The sequence below is a fragment of the Hyla sarda genome, unplaced genomic scaffold (assembly GCF_029499605.1).
Source record: "Hyla sarda isolate aHylSar1 unplaced genomic scaffold, aHylSar1.hap1 scaffold_67, whole genome shotgun sequence".
Taxonomy (NCBI): Eukaryota; Metazoa; Chordata; class Amphibia; order Anura; family Hylidae; genus Hyla; species Hyla sarda.
Window position 1 is genome coordinate 330,814 of NW_026610686.1, and position 20,334 is coordinate 351,147.

Consider the following 20,334-nt stretch of genomic DNA (forward strand, 5'->3'; position numbering starts at 1 on the left):
CCAGTGATGTACAGGACATATAAAAGAGCCATGGTCATGGCGGCATGTATGTATGACTAAGGTCAAGTGACAGAAACGAGTCACTCTTTGCACTTTTTAATCCTGTGCGTTTTGCGATTTACAATAAATAATTCAAGCTTTTTATCAGGGACACTCTGTGCTGGACATCTCTTCTTCATATGGCTAATAAAAAAAAAAAAATGGTATCGGGACCTCCCTAGTATGTTCCAACATTTCTGAAGTCTTCAATGTAAGGAAATGAAGGACTTGGAGAACAGTGAGCCGGACCTTCAGAGCTTGAATAAGACACCCCAGGAGAGAAGGAAGGTATACATTTATTAGGATTTCAAGTAGAAACAACATTTCACGGACACAGGAGGCGTTCACACATTCATGGGTTTTGGAGAACATTATCGCAGTGATAGAAACCCAATAACCTTTAAGGTTTCAGATTAGGGTGTTAGCTGATATGGGAGGCAGGGACTCATCTGGAGGAACGTCAACCATCTCCATGAGACCGGCCGGCCGCCCCCTGACCGCACTTCTCTTATTACTTGTGTGATAGAGGTGTTAGGAGCAGCTAAGACTTTATTAAAAAGAAAGGAATATTGTTTGGAAGCAGAAGGATTTGTTACATTCTGGCACTGAGGTACAAAAGGAAATGGCACAAAAAGCCCAATCCAATAATTCCTGCCAAAACACAGCCATAGACCACAGTGGAAAACAGCCAAAAAAGCCTGAACACCACTTTTCCCCTTGAAGAAAGTTATAGATGTTGCATAAACACATGCAACGTAGAAAAGTTCTCTTTTGTTAGTAAAACCCTGATTCTTCTGGACACTATGAACTTTATGGCTGGAAATGTAAAACTCAACGTTTTCATGTGGAAAACTTGTTACAGGCGACTTTATTTATTGGTGACCTCCAGCATCAGCAGTCCTGTATCAGGGTCTGGGACGGCTCTCTGGAGCAGCTGCAGGTAGGTGAGGTTTTCGTGAGTGTTTGGGTCGAAGAAGCCTTTGGTGTCATCAGATGGATCAGAAAGAATCTTGTTCATCTCTTCATTAAAGTAACCTCGCTTATAGGCCACCTCCACGGGGACACGGTGACTGTACACTGGATCAATGATACCACCGGTGGCGATCTGAGCTTCCAGCAGACGGATCCCGTGATCCTTGACGATAAGGTCTTTCTGCATAGCCTGGAACAAGGAGATTTTCTGGTTTGTGGTTGGATCAATGTAGCCGGTCACAGCCCTCTCCGCAGACAGAAGTTTCGACTGAAGTTCTTGTCCAAACACCCGAGCAGCTACTGCTTCATCCACAGTGAGTTTGGCATTTTTTATTGGGTCAATAATGAAGCCGGTAGCTGCTTGAGCCTCAAGTAAAACCAATGCTGTTCCTTGTCTTAAAATACGCTTCAACATTGCATCGTAGATGCTCATTTTCTCCTTCTTGGTTGGGTCAGCCTTAGATGGAACAAGAACTCCAGCAATGCTGTTGGTTCCCTCCAGATATCTCTTCACATTTTTCATCTGTGTCACTTCTTGTAAGCTCTTAGTTCCGTGCGCTAATTCCAGTATGGTGTCTTGGTCGATTATTTCGGATTTCAGCAGTTCAGAGGCGGACACTTGCTTCCGCAGACCATGAAACTTGATATTTCTGCTCTTTTCCTCGGTTTCTTTTATGAGTGTGGTAATAGTTTTGAACATTTCTTCCCAGCTTATAGACTTGGATTCATATTTTTCGAGAAGCTCTCTCCTTTTGCCTTCCGTTACATATTTGGAGTGAAGAAGGTCCCACAGTGAGTGCGTTTTTCCTTCCAACTTGAATTCACCAATGCTAACCTGTACTTTGACTGATTTGAGGAATGTAGCCGTGTCAGGTTTGTCAGCAGAGACTTTCTTATGCACGAGACTGGTTAGTATGGTGACAATTGTTTTGACTGTGGAATAGTACTTACTGAGTAGCTCTAAGCGTAAGCCTTGGCTAATTGCTTTGTAGTGTAGTAAGTCCCACAAGGAGATCTTCTGCCCAATATATGCATCACTATAGTTATCGAGAGAAAAAGTTTGCAGTGACTTCTGGATTGCCTGTGGATACTCGGTATCTGTCTTCTCAGATGATACTGTAACTATATGATGACTTGACACGTTCTCAGATTTTATTAAGATTTCCATGATGCTTTTCATAAGATCTTGAAGAGAAAGTCTTCCACTTTCATACCCTGCTATGAATTCATTTTTCTTTTCAGATGAAATGTAGGAAGAATTCAGCAATTCCCATAATGAACTTTTGTGTCCTTTGAGTTGTCCTGCAGTCACAGTGAGGTCCACAGACTGGAGGAACGTTTGGGTCTGAGCCCTCTTTGTCTGCTCAGCTTCACTTTCATGGATGGATAAGCTTGGTTTGGAGAACTGTACAGCATGGCCACCTGTGCTGGAGGACTGTACAACATGGACACCTGTGGTGGAGGATAACTGTACAGCATGGCTGCTTGTGGTTGAAGAGAACTCTACAGCATGGCCGCTTGTGGTTGAGAACTCTCCAGCGTGGCAGATTGTGGTTGAGAACTCTCCAGTGTGGCCGGTTGTGGTTGAGAACTCTCCAGCGTGGCCGGTTGTGGTTGAGAACGCTCCAGCATTGCTGGTTGTGGTTGAGAACTCTCCAGCGTGGCTGCTTGTAGTTGAGGAAAGTTCTAGGGCTTGACTGGACTGCTCCTTTGTCTCAAGTATGACAGATAGAACTGTCTTAATAAGTTCCTCAGTGGTCAATGTCCCTGACGAATATGATAGCAAAACATCTCTCCTTTTTTCAGGTGTAAAATAGCTAGACTGTAGGAGATCCCATGCAGATACAGACTGTCCTGCAAAATGACCGACTGAGACCTGTATGGTGGTGGACTGTAATGTTTTTTGCTGTTCTTCATTCAAAGTGATAACTTCAGAAGCTAAGCTAGAACTTTCTTTAACGATCCTGCTACAGGTATTGACAACCTCTTGGACAGAAAGCTTGTAGGTTTGTAGAAGCTCACTCTTCTTCTCTTTTGGTACACTCTCATTGTTTAGAAGGTCCCAGGCAGAAACACTCTGTTGTTGCGATTGTTTCTCCAACAAGTCACTTGGAATGACTCGCAGAGCATTTTGGAGTTGTTCTTCTGATGGCCAATGGTCCACCTCAATAGGAGCAGTAATGACTTTTACCTCTTCTTGTACTATCACTTTAGTCCTTGTGGACACATTCTCTGTTTTGTGAATTGTACTTAAAACTATGTTGATAATTTCTTCAATTTTCAATGTTCCCGACTTGAACTTCTCAAGCAATTCTTCCCTTTTGTCCTCAGGGATATATTTTGAATGTAGAAGGTCCCAAAGGGACATAGATTCTTCTTGAGGACTTCCCTTAAAGATGGTTACTGTAACAGACTGAAAAGACTGCTTAACTGCACTTTCCTCATGGAAGGACACAGACGTCTTAACCGTTTCAGTGATTATTGTAATAAGGATGGTTATCAGCTCCTCGATGGTCAGGGTGCTGGCACGATACTTCTTCAGAAGCTCTTCTCGTTTTTCTATGGAGATGTCTTGAGAATACAGAAGGTCCCACACAGAAGCTTGCTTTCCTTTAAATGCGCCAACACCAACCTGTATGGTTTTGGACTGTAGACCAGACTTGATATTTTCTTCTACCTGGCTGGCAAGGTTGCTGTCCTTCACATCTAACATATACAAGCCGGTGTCTGGGTCGGTCACACACCTCTGGAGAAGTTGCAGGTAGGTGAGGTTCTCGTGAGTGTTTGGATCAAAGAACCCCTTTGTGTCATCACTTGGGTCAGAAAGGATCTGGTTCATTTCTTCATCAAAGTATCCTCGTTTGTACGCGACTTCCACAGGGACCCGGTGACTGTGTATTGGGTCAATGATGCCTCCTGTGGCGATCTGGGCTTCTAGAAGGCGGATTCCATGATCTTTCACTATAAGGTCTTTTTTCATGGCTTGAAATAAGGAGATTTTCTCACCCGAGTAGGGGTCCTTGTAGCCAGTCACTCCTCGTTCTGCTGACAACAGTTTCTCATAAATCTCGTACCCGATCAGTCCTGCAGATAAAGCTTCATCCACAGAAAGCTTTTGGTTCTTAATAGGATCAATCACAAATCCAGTAGCTGCTTGAGCTTCAAGAAGAATCAGGGCTGTTCCAGGTCTTAATATTTGGGTCAACATGGCATCATAAATGGTCTTTTTCTCTCTTTGTGAAGGATTTTTCCATGAAGTAACAAAGATTCCAGCAATACTGCTAGTTCCTTCAAGATATCTTTTAACATTGTCCATCTGAGTGACCTCCTCGACTGTCTTACTGCCTTGGGTCAACTCAGTCAGAGTATTCTGATCAATGATCTCAGACTGCAGCAGTTCAGTGGCGGTCACTTGTCTCCTGAAGCCCTTAAACTTTAAACTGCGTCTCTTTTCAGTCTCTTCAATGATTGTTATAATGATTTTCAGAAGTTCTTCTATGGTTATTGCCCCAGACCTGTACTTCCCAAGGAGTTCTTGCCTCTTTTCTTCTGAGATATACTTAGAATGGAGAAGGAACCATACAGAGACATTTTGTCCCTTGAATTCTCCAACAATTACTTCAGTGAGTTTAAGTTCCAGTTCCTTTTGTATTTCCTGTTCACTTTTTGGTTCAGACTCTTCTACTAAGTGTAAAATAGTTTTCTTGACTTTCTCTACAGTAAGCTGGTGCTTGTTCAGCTGGGCCTTTCGCTTGTCCTCGGAGAGATACTTGGAGTGAATGACCTCCCATAGAGATGGCTTTTGTTCTTGAAACTCACTGGTTTTGATGTTGACAGCAATTGCAGTCAGAGCTTTGTGAAGTTCACCATTAGCACTTGGTATATTCTCCTGTAACTGGGGACCCAAGGAGATGACTCCACCAGCTTCTGTCTTTTCAATAGTTACAGCGTTCTCAGTCTCTCTGATGATCACTTTGATAATTCTAATGATCTCTTCCAGATTCCAGACCCCTGAATAATAATTCTGTATAATTTCCTTCTTTTTACTCTCTGTTATGTAGTCAGAGTGAAGAAGCTCCCACACAGAGACCTTCTGTCCCTGGAACTTTCCTCGGGTGACCTCCACTAACTCAGACCTTAGTCGAGCTTCCTGTATTTCTTCTAGTTTCTTTGATCCATCGACAACCTGACTGCCTGCTTTCTGCTCCCATTCCTCAATGGTCTTTACTATAGTAGTGATGAGAGTCTCTATTGTTAGGATTCCTGATTTGTATTGTTTCAGGAGCTGTTGCCTTGTCTCTTCTGTAAAATACTCAGATTGGAGGAGTTCTGAGATGGATACCTTCTGGTCTTTAAACCGACCAGTTTTAACCTGGACAGTGTGAGAGGTAAGGGAAGCCTCCAAGGAAACGCCTGTCGACAAAGCCTTTTTGGCTTTCATATCCAGCATGTAGAGTCCGGTCTCTGGATCTTGAATGCATCTCTGGAGCAGCTGCAGGTAGGTGAGGTTCTCCCGAGTGTTTGGGTCAAAGAAGCCTTTAGTGTCATCTGTGGGATCTGAAAGGATCTCGTTCATCTCTTCATCGAAGTAGCCACGTTTATAAGCAACTTCCACAGGAACACGATGACTGTGTACTGGGTCGATGATGCCTCCTGTGGCAATCTGGGCCTCAAGCAGACGAATGCCATGTTCTCTCACAATAAGTTCTTTCTGCATGGCTTGGAAGAGGGAGATTTTGTCTCCAGTGTATGGATTAGTGTAACCGGTTACAGCTCTTTCTGCAGACAGCAGCTTTTTGCGAAGTTCTGGCCCAATAATACCAGCAGCAACAGCTTCATCCACTGAGAGCTTCTTGTTATTGACGGGGTCGATGATAAACCCAGTGGCTGCCTGAGCTTCAAGGAGGACAAGTGCTGTCCCTGGTGTAATGATGTTCTTTATCATGGCATTATATATAGATATCTTGTTTTTTATTGAGGGATATTTTAGAGATGATGCAAGAACTCCTGCAATACAACTTGTACCTTCCAGGTACCTCTTTACACTATCCAGTTGGGTCACCTCTTCCACAGTCTTTCGCCCCTGAGCCAGATCTGTCAATGTATTATAGTCAATGATTTCTGACGTAAGCAGCTCCGTTGCTACCACTGGTCTTCGGAGGCCCTTGAATATCAAGTTCTTGCTGCTCTCTTCAGTCTCCTCTATAAAGGTGATAAGAATCTTAACAAGTTCTGCCACACTAATTTCTCCAGAATCAACTTTTTTAAGCAACTCCCTTTTCTTTTCTTCTGAAAAGTATTTAGTGTTCAGCAGATCCCACACCGAAAGTTTTTGACCCTTAAAGTCTCCTACATTTACTTCCGATTGAACAGTCTGTAGAGCTTTATATGTTTCTGCCTTAGGATTGTATTGTCCTATAAGGGTTGAATTGCTGATTTTGTGCTCGGCTTCTTCAATAGACTGTGCAACAATCTTTACTATGTCTTCTACAGTTAATTTGTAGTTGCCTAGAAGTTCTCGCCTTTTGGGCTCTGCTATGTATCTAGAGTGAATGAGATCCCACACTGACATCTGTTTCCCAGCATGCTCTCCTTTCAGGATATCAATGTGGATGCTCTGTAGCGCCTTCTGGATCCCATCCTCCTGTATGGTGACATCATGTGGTTGCTCTGCAGGGATAGGTAGATGAATAGATGCAGCATTCTCAGTTGTAGTGATGATTGTAATAAGGATTGTAATGGCTTCCTGCACACTGACAGCACCAGATTGTAACTTCTCTATTATCTCCTTTCTCTTGTCTTCTGAGATATATCTCGAATTCAAAAGTTCCCACACGGATATGTTCTGCCCTTTGAAGTCACCCACAGACACATCAGAAGTCTGTGACTGGAGTAATGTCTGAATGTTTGTGGACAACGTTTCCTCCTTTTCGTGAATGACTTTTATGAGTAGAGTGGTAAGCTCATCAATGGATAAAGTCCCAGATTTGTACTTTTTAATCAGTTCTTCTCTTTGTTCTGCTGAAATTTCTTCAGAATTCAGAATTTCCCAGATGGCTACACCTTTACCTTTCCAACGGCCTTGTGTCACTGTAATAGTTTTTGACTTCAGTATAGTCTCTATCCCTATCTGTGTAGAAGGAATTTTGGTTCCAGTCACTTCCAACATGCTTAAGCCGGTGTCTGGGTCGGTCACACACCTCTGGAGAAGTTGCAGGTAGGTGAGGTTCTCGTGAGTGTTTGGATCAAAGAACCCCTTGGTGTCATCACTTGGGTCAGAAAGGATCTGGTTCATTTCTTCATCAAAGTATCCTCGTTTGTACGCGACTTCCACAGGGAGCCGGTGACTGTGTATTGGGTCAATGATGCCTCCTGTGGCGATCTGGGCTTCTAGAAGGCGGATTCCATGATCTTTCACTATAAGGTCTTTTTTCATGGCTTGAAATAAGGAGATTTTCTCACCCGAGTAGGGGTCCTTGTAGCCAGTCACTCCTCGTTCTGCTGACAACAGTTTCTCATAAATCTCGTACCCGATCAGTCCTGCAGATAAAGCTTCATCCACAGAAAGCTTCTGGTTCTTAATAGGATCAATCACAAATCCAGTAGCTGCTTGAGCTTCAAGAAGAATCAGGGCTGTTCCAGGTCTTAGTATGTGGGTCAACATGGCATCATAAATGGTCTTTTTCTCTCTTTGTGAAGGATCTTTCTTTGAGATGACAAACACTCCAGCGATACTGCTAGTCCCTTCAAGATATCTCTTAACATTGTCCATCTGAGTGACCTCCTCGACTGTCTTACTGCCTTGGGTCAACTCAGTCAGAGTATTCTGATCAATGATCTCAGACTGTAGCAGTTCAGTGGCGGTCACTTGTCTCCTGAATCCCTTAAACTTCAAATTGCGTCTCTTTTCAGTCTCTTCAATGATTGTTGTGACGATTTTCAGAAGTTCTTCTATAGTTATTGCCCCAGACCTGTACTTTTCTAGCAGTTCTTTTCTCTTCTCCTCAGTAAAGTATTTAGAATGAAGAAGAAACCATAAAGAAAGGTTCTGTTCCTTGAATTCTCCAGCAGTGACCACAGTGAATTTATTTTCTAATTCCTGTTGAATATTTTTGACACTTTTTGTTTCTGAACCTTCAATTAATTTTTTAATGGTTTGCTTCACCTTTTCTAAAGAGATCTGGTATTTGGTTAGCTGAGTATTTCTCTGCTCTTCTGATATGTATTTAGAGTGAAGGATATCCCAAAGAGAGACCCTTTTGCTTTGGAATTCTTCTTTTTTCATACGAACAGTAAAGATATTCAATGTTTTATGGAGGTCTCCATCCACAGCGGTCTTCACTGTTTTATCTGGAAGAGATAAGACATCTTCAGTCTTCCCAGGAGCGATCTTCTCTTCAGTCTCGGAGACCTTTTGCTCCTGGACCGTTGTTTCAGTGACCTTAACAAACTCTGACTTTAGGTGATCTTTCTTTTCTTCATGCTCTACTTGTGTTGTCACTGATCCATCGACAACCTGACTGCCTGCTTTCTGCTCCCGTTCCTCAATGGTCTTTACTATAGTTGTAATGAGGGTCTCTTTTGTTATGGCTCGAGAATTGTATTGTTTCAGGAGCTGTTGCCTTGTCTCTTCTGTAAAATACTCAGATTGGAGGAGTTCTGAGATGGATACCTTCTGGTCTTTAAACCGACCAGTTTGAACCTGGACAGTGTGAGAGGTAAGGGAAGCTTCTAAGGAAATGCTTGTCGGCAAATCCTTTTTGGCTTTCATATCCAGCATGTAGAGTCCGGTCTCTGGATCTTGAATACATCTCTGGAGCAGCTGCAGGTAGGTGAGGTTCTCCTGAGTGTTTGGGTCAAAGAAGCCTTTAGTGTCATCTGTGGGATCTGAAAGGATCTCGTTCATCTCTTCATCGAAGTAGCCACGTTTATAAGCAACTTCCACAGGAACACGATGACTGTGTACTGGGTCGATGATGCCTCCTGTGGCAATCTGGGCCTCAAGCAGACGAATGCCATGTTCTCTCACAATAAGTTCTTTCTGCATGGCTTGGAAGAGGGAGATTTTGTCTCCAGTGTATGGATCCTTGTAACCGGTTACAGCTCTTTCTGCAGACAGCAGCTTTTTGTGAAGTTCTGACCCAATAATACCAGCAGCAACAGCTTCATCCACTGAGAGCTTCTTGTTATTGACGGGGTCGATGATAAACCCAGTGGCTGCCTGAGCTTCAAGGAGGACAAGTGCTGTCCCTGGTGTAATAATATTCTTTAATTTGGCATTGTAAATACTAACTGTGTCTTTCTTTGTAGGATCTTTCAGTGATGGCACAAGCACTCCTGCTATACAGCTAGTACCTTCCAGGTACCTCTTCACACTGTCCATTTGGGTCACTTCTTCCACGGTCTTTCGCCCTTGAGCCAGCTCTGTCAACACGTTCTGGTCGATGATTTCCGAGGAGAGAAGTTCCGTTGCTGTAATTTGCCTTCTTAAACCCTTGAATTTCAACTTTTTGCTTCGCTCTTCTGTCTCAGAAATAATGGTGATGATTATTTTAATCAGTTTGTCTACGGTGATTTCCCCAGAGTTAAACTGGTCAAGAAGCTCTCGTTTCTTCTCCTCTGAGAAGTAGCTGCTTTGCAGTAGATCCCACAGTGTATGTGTCTGTCCCTTAAACTTGCCTTCAGTGACATCAATCTTGAAGTTTTGCAGAGTGTGGTAGACTTCCTCCTTTAGGTTATACTGGAGCCTTAGAGCTTGATCTGCCTCTTGTACTGACTGTATAACCATCTCCATGATTCCATTGACTGTTAACTTGTAATCGTCTAACAACTCTTGCTGCGTCTCATCAGAGATGTATACTGAGTGAAGAAGTTCCCACACAGAAATATCTTGGCCTGCGTACTGCCCTTTCTCGATATGCATGCTTATGCTTTGCAGTGCTCTCTGAATTTCATCATTTGGTACAGAAGATTCTGCTTCCACTGGTTCTTCTACGGTCACGACTGAATTTTGCTGGAAAGACTCGGCCTCAGAGATGACCTTAATGACATATGTGATGGTTTCTTTAATCGTTAATGTCCCATATTTCAGCCTCCCAAGGATTTCTATCCTTTTATCTGCAGAGAAGTAACGTGAATTGAGAAGCTCCCACAGCGATATGCTCTGTCCTTTGAAGTCACCCACATACACATCCACTACTTCTGCCTGGAGTTGCTCTTGATATTGGGCATCTTGAGTAGTCGAGTCTCTCGCATCAACTTGGGACACATTTACCTTCTCTTCTGTAATAGTTTTGATGACTACAGTAATAACGTCTTCTACAGTCAATATTCCGGATTCGTACTGCTTCAGAAGCTCCTCTCTTTTCTCTTTAGAAAGGTGTTGAGAATTAAGGAGCTCCCAGATAGAAACGCTCTTCCCCTGAAATTCCCCAGTAGTGACTTGAATCAGTTTGGTTTTCAATGTGGTTTGGATCTGCGATAAGGAGAAAATTCTGGGTTTTAATTCAAGCATGTACAATCCAGTGTCTGGGTCCTTCACACACCTCTGGAGTAGCTGTAGGTAGGTGAGGTTCTCATGAGTGTTCGGATCAAAGAATCCTTTTGTGTCATCGGTAGGATCAGAAAGGATCTGGTTCATCTCTTCATTAAAATATCCCCTCTTGTATGCAATCTCCACAGGGACACGATGGCTGTTCACTGGGTCAATAATGCCTCCAGTAGCAATCTGGGCTTCCAGGAAGCGAATGCCATGTTCTTTAACTATGAGATCCTTCTGCAGGGCTTGGAATAAGGAGATCTTATCACCTGAGTAGGGATCTGTGTAGCCAATCACTGCTTTTTCTGCAGTTAAAAGTTTTTCGTAGATTTCATGGCCGATCACTCCAGCAGGTAAAGCCTCCTCCACAGAAAGTTTCCTGTTATTTACAGAATCAATTACAAACCCAGTAGCTGCTTGTGCTTCCAACAGGACCAAAGCTGTTCCAGGTCTCAGTAAGCGTTTCAGCATGGCATCATAGATGTTCAGCTTGTCCATTTTGGAAGGATCATGCTTTGATGGGATAAGTACGCCGGCAATGCTGCTGGTCCCTTCAAGATATCTTTTAACCGAGTCTGTGTTTGCCACATCAATCACGGTTTTCCGTTCCTGCTGTAATCCATCGAACGTCTCCTTGCTAAGTATACCAGCATCAAACAGCTCTGCTGCCGTGACCTGTTTTCTCAATCCCTGGAACCAGATGTCATTTTGGCCTCTCTCTTTCTCTTCAATAATAGAAGTAATTCTACTTGTTATGTCTTTAATTGTAGTTGAGGTCTTAAATTTGTATTGTTTTATTAGGTCATTTCGTTGGCTTTCTGAAATGTAAGTTGAGTTTAGAAGATCCCACAATGAAACATCCTGACCCTTAAATTTGCCCTCATTCATCTTCACAACAGTTGAGATGAGAATGTTTTTAGTCGGGTCATCAATGTAGAAGTAGTCGTCGCGCTTTTCAGCAACTTGTATTAGGAAAAGTCCTGTTTTGGGGTCTTTGACACATCTCTCCAGCAAGTCTTTGTAGCCAATTCTTTCATGGGTGTTGGGGTCCACATATCTTTTTCTTCTAGTAACCGAATTGGATATCCGAATATAAAGGTCTTCATCCAAATAACCCTTTCTGTAGGCCACATGTAAAGGAAGTCTGAAAGAGTTAATGGGATCGACAATACCTCCAGTAGCTAACTGGTTTTCTAAAAGATATATTCCTTGCTCTTTTGGAATAATTTCTTTCTTCATTGCTTCGAAGAGAGATAATTTTTTACCAGATTCTGGATCTGTAAATCCACTAAATGCTTTTTCAGCTATGTCAAGTTGATGCTGATCCTCCTGATTAATCAGACCGGCAGACAATGCCTCAGAGATAGAGAGGGGTTGATTCTGTGCGGGATCTACTAGAAAGCCGGTGGAGATTTGAGCCTCCAGAAGAGCCAGACCAATTTCTTTTGACAAAATTCCTCTCTTTATAGCCTCAAAAATGCTGATGGTTTCATTGTTGGGTATGGTAAGCACACCAGAAATACTGCCGATTCCTTTTAAGTATCTATTCACATTTTCCTGTTGAGAGATGGAGTCTATAGTTTGTTTGCCTCTTCTCAGGTCATCGATGGTCTTTTCGTCAATGATGTCTGCGTTGTACAGCTCAGTAGCGCTTACTTCACCCCTGATTCCTTGGAATTTCAGGGTGCTATTTTTGGCATCATACTCTTCAATGATCGTGGTCAGGCTGGAGATGAGTAGGTCTATGTTAAGCACGCCCTCTGTGTACAGTTTAATTAACTCTCTTCTTTTCATTTCTGTAAAATAATGGGATGAGAGGATTTCCCAGACTGTTAATGTCTGATGGGCAAAATGTCCAACCTGTAGCCTGATGTGTCGTGATTTTAGATCTGATTTCATCTGGTCAGTGACATAGAAATAGTTTTCTCTCTTATTTACCACTTGTAGGAGATAAAATCCAGTTTCAGGGTCTTGAATGCATCGTTCTACAAGTTGTAGATAGGTCAGGTTCTCGTGAGTGTTGGGGTCGAAGAAACCTTTAGTGTCGTCACTGGGATCTGAAAGGATCTTATTCATCTCCTCGTTAAAGTAACCGCGCTTATAGGCCACCTCCACAGGTACTCTGTGACTATGCACAGGATCGATTATTCCTCCTGTGGCGATCTGAGCTTCCAGAAGACGGATTCCATGACATTCGACTATTAGGTTTTTCTGCATGGCTTGAAATAGGGATATTTTGTCCCCTGTATATGGATCAGTGTACCCGGTTACTGCTTGTTCAGCAGACAGTAGTTTAGCATGTACATCAATTCCTATTAACCCCTCAGCCAGCGCCTCATCCACCGATAGCTTCCTATTCTTAACTGGATCAGCAATAAACCCAGTGGCTGCCTGAGCTTCTAAGAGAACCAGGGCTGTTCCAGGTCTCAGAATGCGCTTGAGCATTGCCTCATATATACTCATTTTTGTGTTAGTGGACTGTATGAGAATTCCTGCAATGCAGTTTGTACCTTGTAGATAGCGTTTCACACTGTCCATTTCTGTCACTTCACCTATTGTTTTCTTTCCGAGATTGAGCTCGTCCAGAGTTCGCCTGTCTATGACATTTGATTGGAAAAGGTCGCTTGCAGACACCTGTTTTCGGAGGCCTTTGAATTTGATCTGTGAGCTACTTGCATCCGTTTGCTCGATAGTAGTGGTGACTGTTCTTATGATCTCCTGTAGACCCTCAGAACTGCTGTTTTTGTATAGAAGTAGTAGTTCTTTCAATGTATCAATGCTCACATACTCTGAATTCAGCAGTTCCCACAGAGACACAGTTTGACCCTTCAATCTTCCAGCATTGACACTGACTGTGACCAATGTTAGCGTATCAATAAGATGTCCATCAGCATAAAAGGCACCACTTTCCGAAAGAGACAGAAGCAAAGAGCCCGTTTCAGGGTCGGTGTAAGATCTTTCTTTTAGTTGCTGGTAACTAATTTTTTCTTTAGTGTTCGGATCAAAGTAAATTTTCAGAGCATCTGTCTGTTTGGACAATTCTTCATCCAGAAGCCCTAACCTGTAAGAAACTTGCAATGGGACATAATGATAATGAAGAGGATCTACAATTCCTCCAGAAGCCAACTGGGCTTGTAGAAGTGGAAGCCCCTCCTTTTTCGTTATGAGTTTTTTGTGTATTGCTTCACCCAGTGATATCTTATTTCCTGTGTATGGATCAAGGTATCCGGTCACAGCACTTTCTGCATGCAGGAGCTTCTCATGAAGTTCAGGCCCCACCAGTCCGGACCTCACAGCATTGTCCACTGTATGCTTCTCATTCTTTATTGGGTCAATGAGAAACCCAGTTGCGGCCTGAGCTTCCAAAAGCCTTACTCCATAGGCTGGCATGATGAGGTTCTTTTTTATGGCTTGATAAATGCTCATCTTCTCCTTTGTTGATGGTATGAAAACTCCTGTGATTCCCCCAGTGCCTTGTAAACACTTCTTAACATCATCTACTTGTGAGATTTCCTCGATGGACTTGATACCTTGCACTAGTTCATCAAATGTTTTCTGTGTGATAATTCCCAGGTCCAGCAGCAATACAACGGGCACTTTTCCTCGCAACCCTTGGAAACTCAAATCAGTTGTCATCTTGAGTTCATGGTTTTTAACTATTTGCAAAATTTCAATGATTAGAATTTCAATGGACACTTTCTTGGACTTATATTTTTCCAAGATTTCGAACCTTTGCTCTTCTGTAAAGTATCCAGAGTGAATCAGTTCCCAAATGGTTGTATTTCTTTCTTCAATTCTGGTCTTTTTGAAAGCCTGTTGTACCTCCTCATCTGTATAAATGTTCTGCACCGGGATTTCAGCAAAGTCTTGTGGCAATGGAAGTAAGTAAATGCCCGTGGATTCATCTTTCTGGGACCGACTAAGTAGGTCTGAATAAGTAACATTTTCTTTGGTTTTTGGGTCATAGAAGGACTTGGAGTCATCAGTAGGATGAGATAGACTTTCATACACTTCTTCATTAATATAACCAAGTTTCTTGGCCACGTTGCTTGGGATATGGAAGTTATGTATAGGATCGATGACTCCACCAGTGGCTAGTTGCGCTTCCAAGAACTGTTTGGCGTGCTTTTCTTCTACAAGGCCTTTCTTCATAGCTTGGAAGAGTGATATTTTCTTTCCTGAAAATGGATCCTTGTAACCAGTTACGGCTTTTTCTGCAGAAACAAGTCTAGTGTAAACTTGTGGGTCAACAACTTCTGCTTTGAGGGCTTCATCTATGGATAGTCTCTGGTTAGTGACTGGGTCTATGATATTTCCAGTGGCTGCCTGGGCTTCTAGTAGTGCTAATACTGTACTGGGCTGTAGGATGTTCTTCTTTGTGGCTTCATAGAAACTAATTTTTTTGTTAGAGGGTTGAATGATTATTCCACCAAGGACACCAGACCCACGCACATATCGCTGAATACTCTCCAAATTAAATACATCATCTGCAGATAATTTACCTTCCAAAACTTGCTCAAATAGATCTTTGTCAATGATCTCGTATTCCAACAAGTCATGGATGTTCACCTGTCCCCTCAGGGCCGGGACAGAGATCTCTGTCCATTTCTTTATTTCTTCCTCAATCAATATGATGACTTGTTCGATGGTCACTTTCCTCAGCCTAAACTGTTCTAAAATCTCTCTTCTTCTCCATTCGCTGAAGTACTCAGAGTTAATGAGGACCCAGGCAGAGACAGTTTGCCCCTTAAATCGCCCATAGCGTACATAAATTTGCAGGTTTCTGAAGGAATCTTTGATATAATCATTAATATGGAGCTGCCGTTTTCTGCTGTGCAGAGGAAGAAGACAAAGACTGGTGGAAGGGTCTGTGATGCATCGCTCCTTCAGCTGCAAATATGTGAGGTTTTCACTGGTGTTTGGATCAAAAAACCCTTTGGTGTCATCGTTGGGATCTGAGAGGATTACATTCATCTTCTTGTCAAAATATCCACGCTTGTAAGCAACTTCCACAGGAATCCGATGGCTATTGATGGGGTCTATGATCCCTCCAGTGGCAATTTGAGCTTCAAGAAGTCGGATGCCATGATCCTTGACAATCAAATCCTTGCTCATGGCCTGAAACAGAGAAATGATTCCTCCAGTGTAAGGATCCTTATAACCAGTCACTGATTTTTCTGCAGAAAGAAGCTTTTCATACACCTCTGGACCGATTATATTTGCCTTCAGAGCCTCATCCACGGAATATTTTTTGTTTTTTACAGGGTCAATAATGAAACCAGTTGCTGCTTGAGCCTCCAGAAGGATTAAGGAGGTTCCAGGCCTTAACAAGCCTTTTCTCTTTGCTTGGTAGATGCTAATCTTTTCTTGGGTATCAGTTAATACAAGTCCACCAATGCATCCTGTTCCTTGCAGGTATTTTTTGACAGTCTCGATATTCACCACGTCCTTAGTGGAAGCTTTTCCTTGTTGTAACTTTTCAAACAAATCTTTGTCGATAATTTCCGATTCGAGCAGCTGCCCAGGAGTGACGGATACTCTCAGGCCTTCAAAGGTGACTTTTGTGGAGGACACCAGATCTTGAATAGCAGCTTGGACTTTGCTAGACAACTCTTCTATGGAGAGGCTCCCTGATTTATACTGTCTGAAGAGGGACTCTCTGAACTCTATGGTGAAATATTCTGAGAAAAGAAGCTGCCACACGGTCACCACTTGTCCTTTGAATTTTCCATAGGTTCCTGTTAGTTTTATCTGATCTAGAGTCTTTTTGACTTGGTAATCTATGAAGGAATGTGGTGTTTTCAGAGCATCATGTGTATTGTCAAACACAGGAATCAGGTAGAGTCCTGTGTGACTGTCCACCAGGCATCGCTCTAGTAGCTGTCCATAGGTCACATTCTGTTTGGCAGTTGGATCAAAAAATCCTTTAATGTTATCTGTGGGCTCCAGAAGAGACTGATTTGTTGCTTTGTCAAAGACACCGCGTGTGTACGCTACTTCCTCCGGTAAACGATGCTTTTTTGAAGGATCAATAATTCCACCAGTAGCTAGCTGGACTTCTAGAAGATGGATACCGTGATTCGGTATGACAAATCCTCTTCTTATGGCTTGAAATAAGGAAAGGTTTTGCCCAGAAGAAGGGTCCTTGTAGCCCACGGCTGCTTTTTCTGCATAGAGAAGTTTTTCATAAACCTCTGCCCCAATGAGTCCATTTTTCACAGCGTCTTCCACAGAGAATTTCAGATTCTTGACAGGGTCGAGCAGATACCCAGTGGCGGCCTGGGCTTCTAGCAGGGCTATGGCAGTCCCTGGCATAAGAAGATGTTCTTTCATTGCTTGATAAATGTTCTTTCTTTCATTGGTAGATACCACGGCCACTCCTGCTATACTCCCAGTCCCCCGAAGGTACCGCCTTACGTTCTCTTGCATGGAGACATCTTGGACAGAGATCGTGCCTTGCTGGAGCTGATCATAAGTTGTCTTATCAATGATCAGGGATTCCAGGAGTTCATCACTTGAAACTTTTCCCCTTAGGCCATTGAATGTGATTTCCACAGTAAATACGTAAGTGTTTGAGTCAGGGTCCAGGGTACTTCGCTTCTGTAGTTCTTGGTAAGTGACTATGTCACCAGTGTTTGGATCGAGGAAGCCGGAAATCGCATTTGCCGGAGAAGATATTATCTTCTCTATTTCTTTATCAAGTAAGCCACGCTGATAGGCAACGTCTATGGGGACATGGAAGCTGTGAACTGGGTCAATAATGCCACCTGTAGCAACTTGGACTTGCAGCAAATTAGCGCCCAATTTCTTGTCGATTAGTTCCTTCTTTATGGCTTGGAAAAGGGAAATCTTATTCCCAGTGTAGGGATCGCTGAATCCAGTCACGGCCCTCTCCGCAGTCAGCAGTTTCTCTTTGAGCTCAAGTCCTATAAGTCCTTCCTGAACTGCTTCAGTTACGGTGTAATGTGTGTTCTTTACTGGATCTATAAGGAAACCAGAGGCCGCCTGGGCTTCCAAAAGAGCAACTGCATTGTCCAATGAAAGGAAGTTCTTCTTCAGGGCCTGATACACACTCATTTTTTCCTTGATGCTTTTAATGTAGACGGCACCAATGCTTGCCTGACCCTGCAGATACTGACGCACCTCTTGTAGTCCTCCCAGGCTTTGTATGGTCAGCTTGCCTTGACTGACGTCATCATACTGAACTTGGTTAATGATATTGGCCCTGAATAGCTGCTCGTATGTTACAGGCTTCCTCAGTCCTTGCAAAGTTTCATGTAGTGGAAGTAGCAGCAGCCCTGTGTCAGCATCTGCCACGCTTCTGGAGACAAGTTCTTGGTATGTGGAATACTCTCGCGAATTGGGGTTAAGGTAACACTTTGACAGTAGAGAATTTTCAGTAAGGGCTTTAAGAAGTTGTTCATCTATGTAGTTTAGATTCAGAGCCTCGGATACAGACATGCGGTTGCCGTTCACATAGTTGATGATCCCTCCAGTGGCTACTTGGGCTTCAAGAAAACGCACTGTGTCATTTCGACTAATCAAACCTTTCTTAAATGCTTGGAACAGGGACAGGGTCTCTTCCTTGTCTTTATAGCCCAGAGCTGCACTACTTGCAATGATCAGTTTTTGTTGGTACTTCTGTCCGACAACTCCTTGTTGTACAGCTGCCTCAATAGTTAGTTTCTGGTTATCCGACAGCTGGATAATGCCACCAGTTGCAGCCTGGGCTTCCAGCAGGGACACAGCCACCTCCTCAGACACAAGCTTTGTCACTAGAGCCTGGTAGATGCTCACTTTTTCTTTTGTATGAGATACTATAAAACCTCCAATACTGGGGGAGACTTTGATAGGTTCCGAGGTTTTTACAGTCTCCTGTTGGCCAATGGATTCACTAACTTGTTGAGCCTCCTGAGTCTGGATTGCCTCCTGAGCTTGTTCGGCATGGTGTGCCTCGTGAATCTGGGCGGCATGGTGAGCCTCCTGAGCCTGGACAGCAACGAGAGCCTCTTGAGCTTGCTCGGAATGGTGTGCCTCATGAGTCTGGGTATGGTGGGCATGGTGAGAATGATGGCGACCATGATGAGCTTGTTGGGCGTGGTGAGCTTCGTGAACATGGTGGCCATGGTGAGCACCGTGACCATGGTGCTCAATGGTTTGAACACCATTCTTGGTTTCTTGGAACCCCACAGTATGGGATGAATGATGAGACTCAACCCTATGGGACTCCAACTTGGTGTGTGTCTGTTTCACTGTTTGAGTTACTATACTTTGCTTCACTGACTGGGTGATTTTTCGCTCCATCCTTGTGTTTTTTTTCCCCCCCGGTAAGGTGCGGTTGTCTCTGCAAGAAAGAAAACAAAGAAACGTTAATGTGACATCCAAACCGGAGTATTCACCATCATATTCTCCAACACTCAACACACTTTAATGGTCTGTATGTGGTCTGACAAATGGTGAAGATCCCAAAACCCCTAATATCTATGGAGAAAGACAAAAGGAGGTGCAAGGTGGCTGCCGATACGCTGCTATGAGGAAGGAAGGGATGATATATGTGCGCCAGTATAGGAGATACATTCACTTACTATAAAATGTGGCATCATGGGATGTAGGGGGAGAATCTCATAAATGACAAATGTTGCAGTACAGGTTGTGTCCAGCAGAGGTCGCTGCTTTGTTAGCGATGCGGAGTAGATTACTGGCTATGAACATGACATGACACCAGAGACAAACCGCGATATGGTGGGAGGGTGCAGGCAGCATTACGAGGGGGGGCACCCTGTGGGCAGGAATTTTATGATTGTTTGCAATTTCACCTTTATTCTAGGCAAGATAATTTTAAGGGCGGCAGTATACATAGGACGGAGCTGCAGAAGCTTTCCTGCATCGGTATGTTTGTGCCCCCTGGAGAGTGATCCTGGCACGATCTGCCCACAATGTTTACAGAGGGTTGTGTGCGGCTCCACGTGTCCTCAGACACCACCCGTCCTTATCTGTGGATCTCACTATTTGTATCTTAATGCTAATTATTACGAGGAAAACTCTAATTATCCATAATTAAAGAGTACCAGCCAGTCATGTGACCGCGGTTGGTCGTCGGAGATGTTATGTAATCCTTAAATTTAATCTTGTCTGGGAATGGCTGAAAACTAGCGAATTCCTGTGAAAAACCAGCAGCACAAAAATCAGCGCCAGTGTAAACAGTGCCTTAAGCCGGAATGTTTGTCCAACACCTCGTTCTTTCAACTCCACCATTTTCATGCATGGACAACTCTTGTTTTGGCAGAAAGAGGGGAACAACAACCTCTGTCCTCCTCCTCCTCCTCCAGACTCCCCTGTCCTCTCCTCTTCCCTCCAGACTCCTCAGTCCTCCTCCTCCAGACTCCCCTGTCCTCTCCTCTTCCCTCCAGACTCCTCAGTCCTCCTCCTCCAGACTCCCCTGTCCTCTCCTCTTCCCTCCAGACTCCTCAGTCCTCCTCCTCCAGACTCCCCTGTCCTCTCCTCTTCCCTCCAGACTCCTCAGTCCTCCTCCTCCAGACTCCCCTGTCCTCTCCTCTTCCCTCCAGACTCCTCAGTCCTCCTCCTCCAGACTCCTCTCAGCCCTCCTCCTCCTCCAGACTTCTCAGTCCTCCTCCTCCAGACTCCTCTCGGCCCTCCTCCTCCTCCAGACTCCCCTGTCCTCTCCTCTTCCCTCCAGACTCCTCTGTCCTCCTCCTCCAGACTCCTCTGGGCCCTCCTTCTCTTCCAGACTCCTCTAGGCCCTTCTCCTCCTCCAGACTCCTCTC

General features: G+C 43.8%; 1 protein-coding gene across 3 annotated transcripts in view; it reads right to left on the reverse strand.

Annotated features, from left to right (window-relative positions):
- Positions 1–224: 224 nt before the first annotated feature.
- EPPK1 (epiplakin 1) overlaps positions 225–20,334 on the reverse strand; it is a 64,404-nt gene continuing 44,294 nt past the window's right edge. For all 3 annotated transcript variants that reach the window (XM_056554330.1, XM_056554331.1, XM_056554332.1), the window contains one exon: positions 225–18,893. In XM_056554330.1, coding sequence (XP_056410305.1) covers positions 908–18,853 — 17,946 coding nt within the window. In that variant the 5' untranslated portion in view covers positions 18,854–18,893 and the 3' untranslated portion in view covers positions 225–907. The remainder of the gene's footprint in view (positions 18,894–20,334) is intronic.